A 19,842-nucleotide genomic window follows, 5' to 3' on the forward strand; every position below is an offset into this window, starting at 1 on the left:
GAGCAGCACCAGGCATACCTAAAAAAGGAGGTATCAACCTGGTGAAGCTATAACACAGGGCTACTTGCGTACCAAACAGCATAAGCAGCAAGTGATAGATAGAGCTAAGCAATCCCACAATCAATGGATCAGATCTAAGCTCTGCAGATCTGCCACATCCAGTCGTGAATGGTGGTAGACAATTAAACTGGAGGAGGAGGGTCCACATATATCCTCATCCTCAATGATGGAGGAGCCCAGTACAGCAGTGCAAAAGATAAGGCTGAAACATTCACAACAATCTTCAGCCAGAAGTGCCAAGTGGATGATCCATCTCGGCCTCCTCCGGAGGTCCCCAGCATCACAGATGCCAGTCTTCAGCCAATTTAATTCGCTCCACGCAATACCAAGAAACGGCTGAAGACACTGGATAGTGCAGAGGCTGTGGGCCCTGACAACATTCCGGCAATTGTACTGAAGACTTGTGCTCCAGAACTTGCCGCGCCCCTAGCCAAGCTGTTCCAGTACAGCTACAACATTTGCATCTACCCAGCTATGTGGAAAATTGCCCAGGTATGTCCTGTACACAAAAAGCAGGACAAATCCAACCCGGCCAATTACGGCCCCATCAGTCTACTCTCGATCATCAGTAAAGCGATGGAAGAGATCATCAACAGTGCTATCAAGCAGCACTGCTTAGCAATAACCTGCTCACTGAAGCCCAGTTTGGGTTCTGCATGGCCACTCGGCTCCTGACCTCATTACAGCCTTGGTTCAAACATGGACAAAAGAGCTGAACTCCCAAGGCGAGCTGAGAGTGACTACCCTTGAGATCAAGACAGAATTTGACTGAGTGTGGCATCAAGGAGCCCCAACAAAACTGGAGTCAATGGGATTCGGGGGAAAAACTCTCCACTGGCTGGAGTCATACCTAGCACAAAGGAAGATGGTTGTGGTTGTTGGAGGTCAGTCATCTCAGCTACAGGACATCACTGCAGGAGTTCCTCAGGGTGGTGTCCTCAGCCCTACCATCTTTAGCTGCTTCATCAATGACTTTCCTTCCATCATAAGGTCAGAAGTGGGCATGTTTGTTGATAGTTGCACAATGATCAGCACCATTCGTGACTTTTCAGATACTGAAGCAATCCATGTCTGAATGCAGCAAGACCTGGACAATATCTAGGCTTGGGCTGACAAAGTGACAAGTAACATTCATGCCACACAAGTGTCAGGCAATGACCATTAAGAGAGAATCCAATCAACGCTACTTGGTGTTCAATGGCATTACCATCACTGAATCCCCCACTATCAACATCTTGAGGGTTACTATTGACCAGAAACTGAACTGGACTAGCCATATAAATACTGTGGCTACAAGAGCAGGTCAGAGGCTAAGAATCATGTGACGAACAACTCACTCGCCTCCTGACTCCCCAAAGCCTGTGCACCATCTGCAAGGCACAAATCAACAATGTGATTGAATACTCCCCACTTGCCTGGATAAGTGCAGTTCCTACAACACTGAAGAAGCTGGATACCACCCAGCAGCAGCAGTGTGTACCATCTACAAGATGCACTGCAGGAATTCACCAAGGCTCCTTAGGCAGCACCTTCCAAACCCACAACCACTACCACCTAGAAGGACAACGGCAGCAGATAGATGGGAACACCACCGCCTGGAAGTTCCCATCCAAGTCACTCACCATCCTGACTTGGAAATATATCACCGTTCCTTCACTGTCGCTGGGTCAAAATCCTGGAACTCCCTCACTAACAGCACTGTGGATGTACCTACTGCAGCGGTTCAAGAAGGCAGTTCACCAATACCTTCTCAAGGGCATCTAGGGATGGGCAATAAATGCTGGCCCAGCCAGCGAAGCCCATATCGCATTAATGAACTAAAGAAAAGAGGAGTCATGGCCTTTACCAATGCTGAGACAGTTAGTCCAAGATCTTAAAAGGAGCTGTTGCTTTTTTTGCTCCTGTATTCATTCAGGAATGAGCTGGAAAATCATTCTTCAAGAGAATATTCAGATCAATACTTGACTGAAATTTGCATGTGACAGATGACAATAGCTGTTCTCACCTTCCTCCTTCCTTTACCATGAGTTTCTCAGTACTAAACTTTTCACTATGGTGTTCCTTACCATCACATATATGAGCTGTTCTGCATTGTTTATACAGCTTTTATGATTGAATAACTTGCCTACCATTTTTCTTAATATAACTTGCCTGCCATTTCTCTTAATATAATATTTTAAAATTTGACTTTATTCCATTTGCTTACTTTCTAAAAATACTGTAGTAAATTATTTTTCTTTAGAAGGGATGTTGAATGAAAATCCTTACAGAAGGGTAGATCTGAGGGGAAATTATATCAAGTCTTCTGACTTCCAATTTCCCTTTTCACAATGCTTATTTTAGGGCTATATAATGCTGTAAATGTGTAAAGTCTAGAGAAGTAGTAACCACACTAGATTCAAATAGTGACTATATGGAGGTTTTCATTCTTGTAATTATTGACTATGTAGCCACAACCATTGAGCTTTTAGACTGAATGAAAGATGCATCGTCCAATATTCTATCAACATTAGTTCACGCAACATTTTGCTTGGAAAGTGAACTTGCTGTCATGGAGAGCCTCTAAAAATGTGTCTCTTTGGTTACTCAAAGTCATCTGATCAGATGTTTGGCAGGCTTCATAAGTGATCCTTTCTAGTTGATATTATCCTCGGGCAATTTCTGAGCTGAACCTGCTTCCTTAAGGCACTGTCTAATATTGCTGTATATATGTTACTGGAGGAAAATAAGCAGGAGGCCTTCCTTGCTTCGTTGTGATGTGTCTATCGTGCCCGCTGGGGAGAAACCCAAAAGTCCTGGGGCGGTACACAGGTGAGGTGTGGGGGGGGTGCTGGGTGGGTTGGCGGAGGCCAAGGGTCTATGCCGCTTTTTCTTCCGTTATGTGATCAACAATTCAGCATTTCCTAGGCACAAAGGAGAAAGAAGTCTCCCCTTATGCCATACTCAATATAAACCTGTTGGATGAAGCTAGGTTTTGATAGGCCTGATTGCAGGTAGCACAAACACAGAGCCTTGAGACAAGGGAAGTGGCCTGTTTGTCTTTCCTACTTTTAAGTTGCAACACATCATTCTGTTTCTGGCATTCACGGTGTATTGTGGCTCAGCCTGATTCTCTGGCTCAGTGTCTAATCACCCTCTGATCAATCTGTCCCAGAGTTAACTGAGAGCATAGTTCCACTCCCCTCAGCAGTTAGAATAGCTTTTTATTCATTCATGGGGTGTGGGCGTCGCTGGCTAGGCCAGTGTTTATTGCCAATCCCTAATTGCCCTTTGAGAAGGTGGTGGTGAGCGGCCTTCTTGAACTGCTGCATGTAGATACCTCCACTGTGCTGTTAGGGAGGGAGTTCTAGGATTTTGACCCAGCGACAGTGAAGGAACTGTGATATATTTCCAAGTCAGGATGCTGTATGACTTTTGGCGGTCGGGGGGGAGCTTTCAGTTGGTGGTGTTCCCATGTGGCTGCTGCCATTGTCCTTCTAGATGGTAGCAGTCATGGGTTTGTAAGGCTGGCTGTTTTGCAAACTGCTAATGGCATTTAGTTAGGATATCAACCATATCCCACAGTGTGACTTCAACTCTGTGTTTGTTAATAGAATAGTTTGCCATTTACATTTAATAATATGTTTATTATGTTTGTGTTCAGGTCTGAACTGTTAATGCTTCTAAAAACCTACAACTGCTACCAAGAAGGGAAGAGTTTCCAATTAAGACATCGAGAGGTAAGACAGTTAACTGAACTCCAGGTACCTAAAGTGGTTCAGTCACTTGGACTGCCTAGTGTAACCTCATGGCACGTCCAGTGAGGAACTAATTGATATCGTACATTAATATTGCTCAATGTTTGGTTATATCACATGCTTTACTTGTCTCCTTTCACCGTATAGGATCTGTGGAAATAGTTTGGAATGTGTCTCAACAACTTGAGCTATTTTTTTCTTCGTGCCCCAGTTTCTACCATTTGTCAGTTTCAGTGAGAAGTGAAACTGCCCAACTAGCATTTGTATGTACTTAAATAGCAATGGTAATTATCTGAATTATGCCGCAGTACGAGTCTTTGTGGAGTCAAGAGTCCACCATTCGGCACCTTGAGCCTGTATAGCCCTTTAGTTATTTTCCTTCATTTTTTCCAGCCATAGACTTATTGGAGTTTCGTGTTACAAGAAATGCAATTGTTGACACTGAGCAGATATTCCTCCTTTGACTTTGTATGGCAGAATTATTTCTGCCAAAATGTGTCCTCCCAGGTTATTTACTTCAATTTGACATTGATGCCAGCAAGCAGTGAAGATTGGATCTCCTAGTGACACATCTGTGAAAGAAAAGTCAACATGCAACCTTCAGTAAAATACAGAAGTGTTATCAATTTACCATCTCTCTGCTTTTCTCTTTTGCCATCTTCTCGCTCTCATTTTTCCTCTCTCTCTCTTCCTTTCTTATCTGTGGGCCTTGTCAATTCGTTCCATTTTTCCTTTTTACCTCCCCCTCCCCCCAGCAAAGGATCCTCTTAGGAGGAGGAGGGAGGGAGGAAGCATCTGGGAAATCTGCATTCCGCATGGGCTGTCCATGAGTGTCTCATCAAACTCTGGGTCGTACTGGAAAAAAGTCCCCAGGTCACCTTTGCTCCCCACTTCACCACCTTTCCATCCCTCTGATACAAACCATCAGGGCCCTCTTGGTCAAAATCCTGTAATAAAAGACACCACCAAACCAACCGATCCATACCAGCTTGGCTGGTCCGATTTTCCTATGCACAGCAACTGCAGCATAGCTGGTGGGGAAGGTAGGTGGGGCAGACTGCAGATAATCTTGCAGATTACCTAATCGCTTGAGGGCCTGGTTTCATATTGCACCACCTCGTCATGGGTGACTGAAGTCTGGGCTTGCCTGATGACAGGCAGTTACAAGGGCACTGGCAGAGTGACAGTAGTGGGAACATGAATGCTAAGAGAGGCCAGAGGTTCATGCACCATGGGGCCATGCCAATACCCTGGGGCAGCACCTTAACCATTTTAGTAATCTATTCAGAGGGCAGATTGGTGGATAGTTGAGAGACCCTGCAAGTCCCTTTTTAGCATTTATACCTGCAGCCATGATGGCAGCAGTTTGAACCTGATTGACAGCGAGCTAAGACATCACAACCTCATTCTGAGCTTCCTCTGCAGCACTCAGACTGTGCTGCAATGAAAGCTGAAACATCAACCATCAGACGGTGCATCATGACTGGTCCACAAGTACTCCCATGAAATTGGCCACCATTTCCAGACTGGAAAGAATGAGCTCTAAGCTCTGCGTAAAGCCCTTTGCCAAGTTGGAGCTGCATTCCTCCATGGTGCTCGGCAGTAACAAGAGGCTCTAAGGCAGGCCTGCCAACGCAACAAGCATTTCAAGGTGGATGCCTATCATGCAGTTCCTTCAAAGTCTTCATCCAGAGTCTTCTGCAACAGAACGTGGCTGTAAACTCACCTCTGGGAAACTAGCTTACATCTAATTCATTCCCCTTGTCCTGGCTGCAGCCCTCTTATGTCCAGTGACTCACCAAGTGCAGATCCCATCTCTATACAACTTTTACAGCACCCGCTGTGCCAGTATTTGAGCTCATGGCTGCAAGTGGATGATCAAGTGATGGTGCCTCTTTCTCAGAAATCTCCATCTTCTCCCTCTCCATAGTCATACACCACTAGCTGGCCAGGAAGCAGTGGGTACAAGAACATAAGAAACAGGAGCAGGAGTAAGCCATTTGGCCCCTTGAGCCTGCTCTACCATTCAATAAGATCATTGCTGATCCAATTGTGACCTTAACTCCACATCCTTTCCCTATAGCTCTCGACTCCTTTGTCAATCAAAAATCTGTCTTATTAAGCATTGAATGTATTCAATGACCGAGGCTCCACTGCTCGCTGAGGTAGAGAATGCCAAGCACTCATGACCCCCTGAGAGAAGAAATGCATCCTCATCTTCATCTTAAATAGGAGACCCCTTGTGAAACTGTGCGTCCTATTTCTAGATTCCCCCACATGGGGAAACATCCTCTTAGCATTCACTCTATCAAGCCCCCTCAGAATCCTATGTTTCAATAAGGTCACTCTCATTTTTTTCAGCTCCATTGAGCATAGGCCCACGTTGCTCAACTTTCCCTCCTAAGAGAACCCCTTCATCCTAGGAATTAGCCAAGTGAATCTTCTTTGAACTGTTCCAACACATGTATATCCTTCCTTAAGTAAGGAGACAAAAACTGTACACAGTACTCTAAGTGTGATCTCGCCAATGCCCTGTACATTTGTAGCAAGACTTTTTTATTTTTATACTCCATCCCACTTGCAATAAAGGCCACCATTCCATTTGCCTTCCTAATTACTTGCTGTACCTGCGTGCTGACATTTTGTAATTATGTGTGTTAGAGGGAGACAATGGTGTAGTGGGATTGTCGCTGGATTATTAATCCAGAGACTGAGGGTAATGTTTTGGGGACCTGGTTCGAATCCTGCCATGGCAGATGGTGGAATTTGAATTTAATAAAAATCTGGAATTAGAAGTCTGATGATGACAATGAAACCATTGTCAATTGTTGTAAAAACCCACCTGGTTCACTAATGACCTTTAGTGAAGGAAATCTGCTGTCCTTACCTGGGTCTGGCCTACATGGGACTCCAGACCCACAACAATGTGGTTGACTCTTAAATGCCCTCTGAACAAGGGCAATTAGGGATGAGAAATAAAAATGCTGGACTAGCCAGCGACACCCGCATCCCATGAATGAATAAAAAACATGTACAAGAACACCTAGGTCTCATTGCACTACAGCATTCTGCGATCACTCTCTGTTTAAATGATATTCTGCCTTTCTATTCTTCCTGCCAAAGTGGACAACCTCACATTTTCCGAAATTATACTCCATCATCCAGATTTTCGCCACTCATTTAACCTGTATCCCTTTGCAGACTCTTTGTATCCTTTTCACAACTTCCTTTCGTCCTTATCTTCGTATCATCAGCAAAATTGTGTCCGGGTAATTAATATAGATCATAAATAGTTGAGTCCCCAGCACTGACTCCCGTGGCACTCTACGAGTTGCAATTTGCCATCCTGAAAATGACCCATTTATCCTGACTCTGCTTCCAGTTAGTTAGCCAGTCCCCTATCCATGCAAATGTATCACCCCCAACAAAAAAAGCTGTTACCTTGTGTAATAACATTTTATGTGGCACCTTTATCAAATGCCTTTTGGAAATCCAAATACACTACATCTACTGCCTCCCCTTTATCCACCCTGCTTGTTACATCTAACAAATTTGTCAAACGTAATTTCCCTATCATAAAACCATATTGACTCTGCCTGATTGTGTTATGATCTTCTAAATGTCTTGCTACGACCTCTTTAATAATGGATTCTAGCATTTTCCCAATATCAAATGTTAGGATAACTAGCCTATGGTTTCCTGCTTTCTGTCTCCCTCCTTCTTGAACAGAGGTGTTATATTTGCTGTTTTCCAATCTGCTGGGATCTTTACGGAACCTAAGCAATTTTGGAAGATTACAACCAATTCATCCGCTCTCTCTGCAGCCACTTCTTTAAGACTCTTGGTTACAAGATATCAGATCTTGATAGCCTCAAGTCCCATTAGTTTTCCCATTACTTTTTCTCCAGTCGTATTGATTGTTTTATTTGAAAGTATAAATGCACAATGGAAGCATTGGGGTGAGGAAAATTGCAGGGGGCAGGGGGATCGGGGGGTGCAATGTGGGTAGCAGGGGACATCCCTGGTTACGCCATCTAGGCTGTACTTCAGACTGGATTCAGGGTGAAGTGGGACTTGCAAAGATGCAAAGGCAGGAATATTCCATCATCATGGATGGCTTCAGCAAGTGCTGTTCCCTTCATTAACCCTTCATGAAACCTCATCTCGCCTGTGGATGAGGTTTCATGAAAAATGCGAAGGCCGCCTGGGCTCTTCGCCTGACCGCCAACCTTAAGGTTGGATGGGCAGCCCTGTCAAATTGCTTAGTTGTTTTATTAATGGCTTTAACAGGCCTTTGACAGTTTGGCGGGCGCACAGCTGACTCCGGTGTGTGCCCGCCAAACGAAAGACCGGAATGACGCATGGTGAGGTTAGGACACACACCCGATGTCACTGCGCATCACTTTATGCTTGGGCGTGTGGGGCCCGCCCCCTTGTGTCGAACAGAAGATTCTGCCGTGTGTTGCTGTGTTTTATGGTGATTTGCTGTCAGAGCTGAATAGCTGGTAACATGTGAAAGCCGTGGGATGTGGCTGTGAGGTTCATAATGATGATCATTGTGTGAGGGTGAGATGGAGCATATGAATATTAGACATGAATATTAATTGCGGATGATTGATTGTTAGGGGTGTGGTGCATTGAGGGACATGTGCGTTTGGTGGTGTGGTTGGTACGATATGGCATTTTTTTAAGGTAATTTATTTTGCAATCTTGTTTCTTGAAATTGGTTTGAAGGTTTCCTTGATGTCACTCAAACATCCTTCCTTATTGCATTTACTTACCATATTACACAGAAAGGCTTACATGACAAGTAAAAATCAATGAGCTAATTGTTTCCTTAGAGTATTTTTTTAAAAAATGATTTGCACACAGAGCAACCAATGCCTGCAGACATATCTTTAAAAATGCAGTTTGGATAGATCACATGGTTTCTTGGAAATAAACCCTCCAATTGCAAACTGAAAGCAGATTGTTTAATTGCTTTGATCTATTATGGGGTTATCAAGTCTGTTTTTTAAGCTATCATAATATCATACAGTGCCAGGATGAGTTTATTTGACTTTCCCTTTATTGTTTTGAGATTCATTAGACAATGTAGGAATTACAGTTGCTGATTGTTAATCCAAACCAGTTTCCCTGAACAAAAAATTCAGTCATAACCTTTCAGGTTGACATAGGTCCAGTAATGAAATGCCTCCAGATTAAAGCTGCTGATATATAGGTTATATATAGATTATAGCCCCTCTCTAACAGGTATACCGTTTTGGATACTGTTGGAGGGATGGCCTATCAGGGGAAAACAACAGCAGTAGCCAGAGCAGTGGCACCACAACTGGGTCTGTTGTTCATCAGGGGTGTCAAAGTACAGAAGAGCAATTGTCATAGGGGACTCTATAGTCAGGGGCTCAAATAGGAACTTCTGTGGTTTGCGAAAGAGACACCAGGATGCTATGTTGCCTCCCTGGTGCCAGGGTCCAGGATGTCTCTGATCGGGTACGGGACATTCTGAATGGGGAGGGAGAACAGCCAGAGGTCGTGGTACTAACGACATAGGCAGGAAGAGTGACGAGGTCCTGCAGCGGGAGTTCAGGGAGATAGGCAGAAAGTTAAAAAACAGGACCTCTAGAGTTGTAATCTCAGGATTACTCCCTGTGCCATGTGCCAGTGAGGCTAGAAATAGGAAGATACTGCAGCTAAGCATATGGCTGAACAGATGGTGTAGGAAGGAGGTTTTTCGATATCTGGATCATTGGGGTCCTTTCCAGAGCAGCTGGGACCTGTACAAGAAGGACGGGTTGCATCTAAACTGGAGGGGCACCAATATCTTGGCTGCAAGGTTTGCTAGTGTCACTCGGGAGGGTTTAAACTAGTATAGCAGGGGGTTGGGAACCAGAGCAATAAGTCAGCAGGTGAAATAAATGACTGGGAGCTAGTGAATATGGCCAGAAGGACTAAGAGGAAGAGCAGGCAGGGAGAAATTACTGAATACAGTGGGACTGGGGGTCTGAAATGCATTTGTTTCAAAGCGAGAAGTATAACAGGCAAGGCAGATGAGCTTAGAGCTTGGATTAGTACTTGGGACTATGATGTTATTGCTATTACAGAGACTTGGTTGAAGGATGGACAGGATTGGCAGATAAACGTTCCAGGATTTAGATGTTTCAGGCAGGATAGAGAGAGATGTAGAAGAGGTGGGGGAGTTGAACTGCTGATTAAGGAGAATATCACAGCTGTATGACAGGAGGACAACTCTGAGGGCATTGAGGCAATATGGGTAGAGCTCCGGAATAGGAAGGGTTCAGTCACAATATTGGGGGTTTACTATAGGCCTCCCAATTGCCGGTGGGAGATTGAGGAACAGTTATGCAGGCAGATTTTGGAAAGATGTAAAAGCAATAGGGTTGTTGTGGTGGGTGATTTTAACTTTCCCTATATTGACTGGGAATCGCTTAGCGCTAGGGGTTTGGGTGGTGCAGAATTTGTAAGGTGCATCCAGGAGGGCTTCCTGAGACAATATGTAGATAGTCCAACTAGGGAAGGGGCAATACTGGACCTGGTATTAGGGAATGAACCCGGCCACATGGTTGAAGTTTCAGTAGGAGAGTATTTCGGGAAAAGTGACCATAATTCAGTAAGTTTCAAGGTACTGGTGGATAAGGATAACAGGAGTCCTTGGGCTAAGGTGCTTAATTGGGGAAAGGCTAATTATAACAATATTAGGCAGGAACTGAGGAATCTAGACTGGAGGTGAATGTTTGAGGGCAATAACTGACATGTGGGGGGGCTTTCAAATGTCAGTTGATAAGAATTCAGGACCGGCAAGTTCCTGCTAGGATGAAGGATAAGTATGGCAAGTTCCAGGAACCTTGGATAACAAAGGATATTGTGGGATTAGTCAAAAAGAAAAGGGAAGCATTCGTAAGGGCTAGAAGGCTGGGAACAGATGAAGCCCACGGAGAATATTAAGAAAGTAGGAAGAAACTTAAGCAAAGAGGAGGGCTAAAAAGGGTCATGAAAAGTCACTGGCAACCAGGATTAAGGAAAATCCCAAGGCCTTTTATACATATGTAAAAAGCAAGAGGGTAGTCAGGGAAAGGGTAGGCCCACTCAGGGACAGAGATGGGAATCTGTGTGTGGAGCCAGAAGAAATGGGGGAGATGCTAAATGAGTACTTCTCATCAGTATTCACCAAAGAAAAGGACTTAGCGGTCGATTTGTCTAGGGAAGAGTGTGTAGATAGCCTGGATCATGTTGAGATCAAAAAAGAGGAGGTGTTAGGCTCTTGAAGAATATTAAGGTGGCTAAGTCCCCAGCGCCAGATGGGATCTACCCCAGAGTACTGAGGGAGGCAAGGGAGGAGATTGCTGGGGCTTTGATAGAAATCTTTGTACCCTCACTGTCTACGGGTGAGGTCCCAGAGGACTGGAGAATGGCCAATGTTGTTCCATTGTTTAAGAAGGATAGCCAGTGAGCCTTACGTCAGTGGTAGGGAAATTATTAGAAAGATTCTTCATGACAGGATTTGCTACCATTTGGAAGCAAATGGGTGTATTAGTGAGAGGCAGCATGGTTTTGTGAAGGGGAGGTTGTGTCTCACTAACTTGATCGAGTTTTTCGAGGAAGTGACAAAGATGATCGACGATGGGAGGGCAGTGGATGTTATCTACATGGATTTCAGTCAGGCCTTTGACAAGGTCCCTCATGGCAGACTGGTACAGAAGGTAAAGTCGCACGGGATCAGAGGTGAGCTGGCAAGACGATTACAGAATTGGCTTGGTCTTAGAAGACAGAGGGTAGCAGTGGAAGGGTGCTTTTCTGAATGGAGAGCTGTGACTAGTGGTGTTCCGCAGGGATCAGTGCTGGGACCTTTGCTGTTTGTAGTATACGTAAATGATTTGGAGGAAAATGTAACTGGGCTAATTAGTAAATTTGCAGAGGAGGAGGAGTTGCTGATAGTGAAGAGGATTGTCAAAGGATACAACGGGATATAGATCGGTTGGAAACTTGGGCGGAGAAATGGCAGATGGAATTTAATCCAGACAAATACAAGGTAATGCATTTTGGAAGGTCTAATACAGGTCGGAATTATACAGTAAATGGCAGAATCCTTAAGTGCATTGACGGGCAGAGGGATCTGGGTGTACAGGTCCACAGGTCAATGAAAGTGGCAACGCAGGTGGATAAGGTAGTCAGGAAGGCATATAGCATGCTTGCCTTCATCGGCAGAGGTATTGAGTATAAAAGCTGGGAAGTCATTCTGCAGCTGTATAGAACCTTGGTTAGGCCACACGTGGAATATTGCGTGCAATTCTGGTCGCCACATTACCAGAAAGATTTGGAGGCATTGGAGAGGGTGCAGAGGAGGTTTACCAGGATGCTGCCTGATCTGGAGGTTATTAGCTATGAGGAGAGGTTGGAGAAACTCGGATTGTTCTCACTAGAGCGACAGAGATTGAGGGGCGACTTGACAGAAGTTTACAAAATTATGAGTGGCATGGACAGAGTAGATAGTCAGAAGCTTTTTCCCAGGGTGGAAGAGTCAATTACTAGGGGATATAGATTTAAGGTGAGAGGAGAAAACTTTAGAGGTGATGTGCGGGGCAAGTTTTTTATGCAGAGGGTAGTGAGTGTCTGGAATTTGCTGCCAGAGGAGGTGGTGGAAGCAGGTGGGGTTTAAGAGGCAGCTTGACAAATACATGAATAGGATGGGAATAGAGAGATACGGACCCCGGAAGTGCAAAATGTTTTAGTTTGACAGGCAATATAATCGGCGCAGGCTTGGAGGGCCGAAGGGCCTGTTCCTGTGCTGTACTTTCCTTTGTTCTTTCTTGATATTTGCTTTCTAATAAACTCATCTACAAGGCAAGAGGTTAGATTCCTAGCGTCAGATTTTCACAGAGTCAGGATGACTCCGGAGCAATTTAAAAATGACGGTTGGGACCCGGTTCTGGGATTCTGCCACCGTTCCTGGCACCGGGAATTTTCACCAGCTTGGGACAAGAGTTTGGGTAGCAAGCCCTGCGCTCCCAGCCTTTCTAGCTCCATTGCGGGGATAGTCCTAGTCCCCCACAATTTTCGTGGAGTCAGGCCAGCTTCTCCATTGACGAGTGGTTCGTGGCCCAGAAGGGTCGTGAACCACAGTCTGGATTTGGGGACCTTTTGAAAGGCAAGTTCAAAAGGCCTCGCCAGTGCCCCCCAGTGACTCCCCATGGCCCTCATAGTGCTCATGTCAACTCAATGCCAACACTTGTCCTTTCCGTGCCCTATGTATATAACCAATGAGCCATGTAATAACAAAGGCATGTGTGGAACTGCTGAAGAAGGAAAAACCATCCATTCGGAAATGTTCTTTGAGAAAAAAAACTGCAATTTCAACAACCCTACAAAAACGTCAGTGAGTCAAACTATTCAACTATCAGTAACAACATCCTCAAAACTTCAGCCCTCTTAATCTTGTCCAAATAAACAGTGAGACATTGACAAAAGAGATGGGTTTCCAACTGTCCTTATTCTCCATGATTTGTTAATATCCCAGATCAATAAAAGCATTTGCTCAGCAGGGACTCTCTTTTGACAAGTGAATTGTTAACTTTGCATGATTGGCATTTTAAGTGGTTATAGTAAGTTGTTCTTTCTGTGATCTGTTTTGTCAGTCTCAATGTTTATTTGACCCTAGAATAGTGAACAGTTTTGGCACAGGAGTCCTGGGCCCAATAGCTCTTTACCAGATCTGGTTAGACCAGATAATCTGTAGCTAAGCAAGTTGTGTGCCAGATATATCCGTGTACGTTGGAACTGAGGAAGAAAATATTGGGCCTGTACCAGGACAAATGACCAGGATGGGAGACAGCAAAGGTATCACTGAGGATGAGTGCATCAGGGATGGAGAGGAAGTGATCAACATGAAGTAACATGGTGTCTGGAAGGGGCCACAACATTTTGGGAGTTTGACAGTGCAGTAATGAGTGAGTTCGGGAAGAATTATTTTTCTAAAGGCAGGTGCAGAAGGTGTTGGAAGAGGGTAGTGGAATATGGTATGAGCGCTATAAAGGAGTGGTAAACAATGGCATTGTTTGTTATCAAAGCCATGAGAGTAGAGAGCTGTACGAGATGGCAAGACCCAAGCAGTGGCTATAAGTATAGGTCGAAAAGTTTATATGGAGGAGAGATTTAATGAGGGTACTGAAATCTGAAGAGAAAGGGCAAAACAAGTTGAGATGGAGATTGAAATAATTGCGGGTAAGGAATCGTTCAGTGTAGAGGCTGAGGAGAAAATGAGGCTATCATGGTGAGAAACTTGGGACACAGCTTGCGGGTGCTAGATAAGGAAGATTTTAAAGGAGGGGCAATAGAGATGGAACAAAGGTGTGTAAATAAAATTTGGTAGAGCATAATATATAATCCCTATATGTCTAATGAGATGATTCTAAAGTTTTTAAGCAGATGCCTGGTTTTCAAAATGATTCACTCCCTGGGAGGTCAACCAGTATGGTCACTCATTATTGCCACATCTTTTGTCTGTAGCCACAAAGTCCTTCTCGGTTCGCTAAAGGCTTCTGTGTTCATTCACAAAAGTAACAAATCTCTTGAAAGGCTGACGTTTTTTATTGAGGAGAATGTTTCTGCTGGAGCTCAGTCACCCAGATTTACTGATACTGCTTTGCAATTTTTGGGAAGTAAAGCTGGATTATGCAATTTGATATTGCAGACGTGCAACAATTTCATTCTAGGTCATATCCCAACAAAGGAAAGTGGAAGTGATTTAAGATATTTCATCTTGCAAGAGATTAAAAAATGCAAAAAAAAAAAAACCACTTGCCAGCTTACCAAGGTATTTCTTTCTCTGAGATTGCTATTATTTTGTGGAGCCAACTGGAGGACTGTTACTTGTACCAAGGACCTCATTCCTTTCCACAAGTGTCTAGCAACTTCCGAGAACAGGGGATCTTCCTGAAAGCATGTGTGTTCGTAATGACAAAGACAAAGTTATCCTGTTGACAAAGGCCTCTTATCATCATTTTTTTAAAGCGTTTTGAGGTTGTCATAAAATAGTGTTACAGCATAAGCAATAGTGAAGGCTGAGTTGTTCAAATCCCAAAGGGAAATTGAAACAATTGCCACAACTTGTTTTGCAATTTGTATAAATTTTGAGATGCGTGCCTTGAATTCAGCAAGTCTTATAAGTTTTTACAAAACTAGATTAAACATTTATTAATTAGAGAAATGATTTTAAGTACATATATAGATCTACAAATTATTACTATGATACCTTCTAAATCCCGTAATCAATCTGACTCCCCTTCATTAAGGCAACTATAAGGCATCCGGATTTTAAAAGACCCAGGCAAAGTGTGACACAATACCCTGAACCAATCAAATTCAACTTTAGCTCTTTGAAGACAGCAGCTTGAGGCATAGATGCTGAGGGCTTGTCACACTTGTTAGATCTTAAAAATACCTACCCTTACATACAGCCTTCGCTCCTTTATGCATATTTTCCCCTTTGAATGAAAATTCCTATTGTTGGCCAGTTTATCACCGTGGGCGTGCGGGTGCAGGCCTGATATGCCAACATGTAAAATAATGCGAGATGACGTTGGGTATGCCTCCCGACATCATCACATGTCATTTCGATCTTTTGTTCAACAGGTGCACACCGGAGGCGGCTGTGCGCCCGCCGACCTGTCAACGGCCTAGTAAGTCCATTAAAAAAAAATCATGTTTATTAACAGCTTTGCCTGGCAGGCGAAGAGCCCAAACAGCCTTCGCGTTTTTCAGGAAACCTCATCCGCGGGCGGGATGAGGTTTGCTGAAGGTTTTATAAAATAATTTAAAAAGTTTTGCTGCACTCACAAACATGTCCCAGTTCATGTGACATTGTCACATGAGGGAACATGTTTAAATAATTTTAAACTTTATTTATAACAAGATTTTTTTGTCAACTTAATCTCCCTGAGGCAGCTCCGTGCCTCAGGTAGATGCGCGAAAGAGCGCAGGCCGAAACTCTCCCAATCCACCCCCCCACCAGCACAGGTAATGCTGAGCATAAACAGCCACGCGTTTCACGTAAAATAGCGGTGCGCAGCCCACCCGACAAAGACTTCATCTTTCTGATAAGAAAAACCTCTCAGAGTAGTGCTATGAGAGTTTTACCTGTAATCTTTGGGAAAAATAAACACACTGTTTCTAAACTTTACCTGGCTAGGTTACACATTTCACTCCTCCTTTGAAAATAATCTAGTCTGATTTATTTACAAAAGCAAATGTCCTTTTACACCTTACATTCTAAACTTCCCCCATGTTTACCATGTTTACATCAAAATCTCTAGACCAACTACCTTTAATCCAGTTAAGTCTCTCACACACACACAGAGACATATATAGACACAGATATCACTATTTTACAATAAATTCCAATAACAGTATGAGAATTATTACATCTTCCTGATAATGAGAGTATCAGAATTATAATCAATGTTTAAAAATGCAGTGGCATGCTTTGTGATAGTGAATCTTTAATTGGCAGTTGGCTTCATACTCAGTGGGTCAACACAACAACCCCTGTGTTTTCTTGATTGAGTTGACATATCTCAGGAGGTACCTAAATTGTTCTGAATCCCTGAGCTAGACAGGAGAAAAAAAATGCGAGTGATGCGCTGTCTAGTCGTTAGCTAGTGATTCTTGCTAGAAATACATGTGTGGATTGAAATGCCTGTGGAAAGTGGGTGCATGGCAAAAATTAAACATATTATGCAAAGTCATTTTTTTTTCTATCTCAGAGTTCTACTTGTAGCATAGAACAGAGGAAGATGCTGAGCTGCTCAATTCAAATACAAGCATCATGTGGGTTTTCTTTGAATATCTTCTGTTGGTGGCTCTATTTTTTGTCCTGTCAAGTATTAAAATTTTATCTCAGTTTGCCTCCCAATTGAATAGTGGGTCCAAAATAATCATAGATGTAGGTAAGCCAAATGATGCAGTGAAAGGTTAGCAGCAAATCCCCACATAAGGATAACATTTAAGGCTTGTATACTAGATCCAGTTTGCATTCGGATTTAGTGAATTTTGTTTTTTAATTTTCTTCCCAAGGGAGATTATTAAGCTCATTATTACTGTAACTCTACAGGGTGTCATTTATCCATTTAGAATTTTAAGAATTTTTTTTGGCAGTTACTGTTAACTTACTGTCCAACCTTCGTGTAATGTTTTAACATGGTTATTTTATGGCCAGTGTAAGATCATATGATTGAATCAGTAAGTATAGGCAGAATGACCAAATTTTTCTGTTTGACCCCTGGACCCACAACAAATCAATGAGATATTGGCAAAGTAAATAGGCACTCAGTTTGTAGGGGGTGAGGTTCAACTTTGACAGTCATCTCAAATACTGAAAGCTATCGAGTGATAGCCCGAAACCATAATAGTCGGATATGGTGATTTTCTTAAGACTGGACCCTTGCACCCTAAGAAAAATTCTACTGAAGCAATTTAAATAAAACATGTGAATTTTCTATATGAAATGTTTCTTTTTCTTTTAATTTCTTCTAAAACACAAAGATATATTCCAACTTGGTCATCGCAGTTCATTCACTTGGTGGCCTTGCGTATATGAGCGTCTTTCAGGTTAATGAGGATTGTGGTTTTGGTGATCTACCTGGCTTTCTGCTTCAGGTAAATGTAGCAATTATAGTTTTAACACACTTGCTTATAAATGCCTTGTGGTATATTTCTTTCAGTTTAACGTTGAGTTGAATGTGGACAGGAATGGACTAACAAAGTGCTCCTTCACAAAGAGATGTAAGCAGGGGAGTGAACTGGAGTAGAAGTTTGTATTCTCTACAAATCTGATTTGATCTGATATTTTTTTGGCTCAGTTTTATTATGCCTGGCATGTAAAGCAGAGCATAACATTACAGGATTAGATTGAATGGTATCAAATTAGATACTGTGAATAAATTTCCCTCTGTCAAAAATTACCATCTCAGCTATCAAGAGTTATCACATGTATATTTAGGAGTATGGATGTGACACTTATGTGGACTGTTATCAGCCACTTAATATCTTGAATGATAAATTAAAATTGATTTTTGAATGGGAACAAAATGTGTAGCAGCAAAATTGTGAGAAGAAAAACAAACAATAAAACTGCGTATGTCTTAAGGTTTTGTTTAACCTTTTTATTCCTGTGAGGAACCACATGGCTTAAACAGGCTGTGTGCTAGTGTGGAGGAATAAAGGCTGTAAACTTCTGTTCACAGAGGTCTTGTGGCTCATTGGGTTGCTCAGGGTTCAAGTCCCACTCCAGGACTTGTTGGCCACGGAAGGAGTGTTCATGACACAGTTCAAACAGGTTGAATAAAAATAGCCTGCTAATCCTTCCAATACTTCCCCACTATTCCCCATAGGGGGGAAAATTGCATGCGAAGATACAAAACAAACAAACAATCTTCTGTTTGCATAGAAATGTGTCTCAGTTCGTTTCAGTGTCTTGTATCATCAGAGTTTCATCTCTTCATTGCACTTCAGGTGATTTTCGAAAGCAAGTCTTTATTAATAACTCATAACGATACACATATATACAGTAGAGGGCACAAGTATGGAACTGACTCCATCTTAGGCCTCAACACATCTCTGTAAATTTTGGACTGACCCTGGTTCTGGGTCATGTGCCTTCTTACATCACTGTGTGGGCACTACTGTACTGAGTCCCACATTAACCCTCTATGTACTAGACCTTACTGCTACAGTTACAAGCCCATCTGAGCCTCTTGAAACTGAGGCTTCCTTTATCACCCAGCAGTAAGGTTCTGAGGAATAGCTGCTGCAGGCGGCACTGCTCGGGTAACTGCATTAGCAGCTCGACCCTTCATCTTTTCAGCCTCATGTGCAGGACATCCAGGAGGCAGGCTAGAAGGGCTGCATGTCCTGCAAACCTGAAAGCAGCAGCATCCTTGTCCATTCCTGCCATGCTGCTCATACTGGGTTTCTTTTGGCTCTATGTGTATATTCATCTGCGGGATATACACCATTGTTCCTTCATCGGTATGACCTCAAAATTCTGGATCTGCCTATCTAACACCATCATGAGAGCACCATCACCAAAGGCCAATTGTCGCTGTCTCTAGTTAAATAGGGATGGGTAATAAATGTAGCTTTGTCAGTGTCACCCACATCCCAAGAACAAGTACTAAAAATAAATGAGGACAAAAATACTTTTCTGGTTAATTTACGCTGTTTTAAAAATGATCAAACACTAATCCAACTGTACATTCGTAAGAAGTGTGCAAGACTGAAAATAATACAAATTGGTTTCACATCTGTATGCTTGTAGTAATTGTAGTTTTGATAAATGTAGGACTGTAGCTTTAAGAATAATCCAGTGTTGCAAGATCACATGATCTTTGTGAACCAATGAGTTAGCAGTGCGGGGAACCTCGAGGAGAGAGTTCTTCTTTCGTTATAGAGTTTGAAGCACACATAGCGGGCTAAATTTTGCCGTCAGCGAGCAGGGGGCGGGGCCCGCTCGCCGACGCGTAAAATGTTGCAGGATGATGTTGAGTGGAACCCCCGACGTCACCCCACCCCATTTAAATTTTCACGAAGGCGGGGGTGCAGCAAAATCAGCTGCGGGCCCGCCAACCTGTCAATGGCCAATTGAGGCCATTGACAGGATAATTAAAACAATTAAAGGACCTGTCTGTCCAACCTTAAGGTTAGTGGGCAGGCCAGGAGCCCCGGCGGCTAATAGAGAAAACATGAAACCTCATCCACCGGCGGGATGAGGTTTCATGTAGGGATTTTAAAGGTTTAATAAAGTTTTAGCGTAATTTATGAACATGTCCCATCTCATGTAACATTGTCACATGAGGGGGACATGTTAAGGATTTTTTTTTTCTATCTTTAACGTTTTTAAAAGTGTCAGCGATCTCCCTGAGGCAGCACTTAGCCTCAGGGGGATGTGCGCTCTTTTGTGCACATGCGCGAAAGAGCACACTTTTGCTTTTGGGGAATCCCCCCCCACCTGCCCGCACAGGGAGTGCATAGC

The 19,842-nt window shown here is 43.2% G+C and overlaps 1 protein-coding gene across 5 annotated transcripts in view; it reads left to right on the forward strand.

Moving 5' to 3' along the window:
- Positions 1-19,842, forward strand: part of rassf4a (Ras association domain family member 4a) — a 244,154-nt gene that overhangs the window by 158,234 nt on the left and 66,078 nt on the right. For all 5 annotated transcript variants that reach the window (XM_041176242.1, XM_041176241.1, XM_041176244.1 and 2 more), the window contains one exon: positions 3,704-3,779. In XM_041176242.1, coding sequence (XP_041032176.1) covers positions 3,704-3,779 — 76 coding nt within the window. The remainder of the gene's footprint in view (positions 1-3,703; positions 3,780-19,842) is intronic.

Source organism: Carcharodon carcharias, chromosome 28, assembly GCF_017639515.1.
Source record: "Carcharodon carcharias isolate sCarCar2 chromosome 28, sCarCar2.pri, whole genome shotgun sequence".
NCBI classification, from domain to species: Eukaryota; Metazoa; Chordata; class Chondrichthyes; order Lamniformes; family Lamnidae; genus Carcharodon; species Carcharodon carcharias.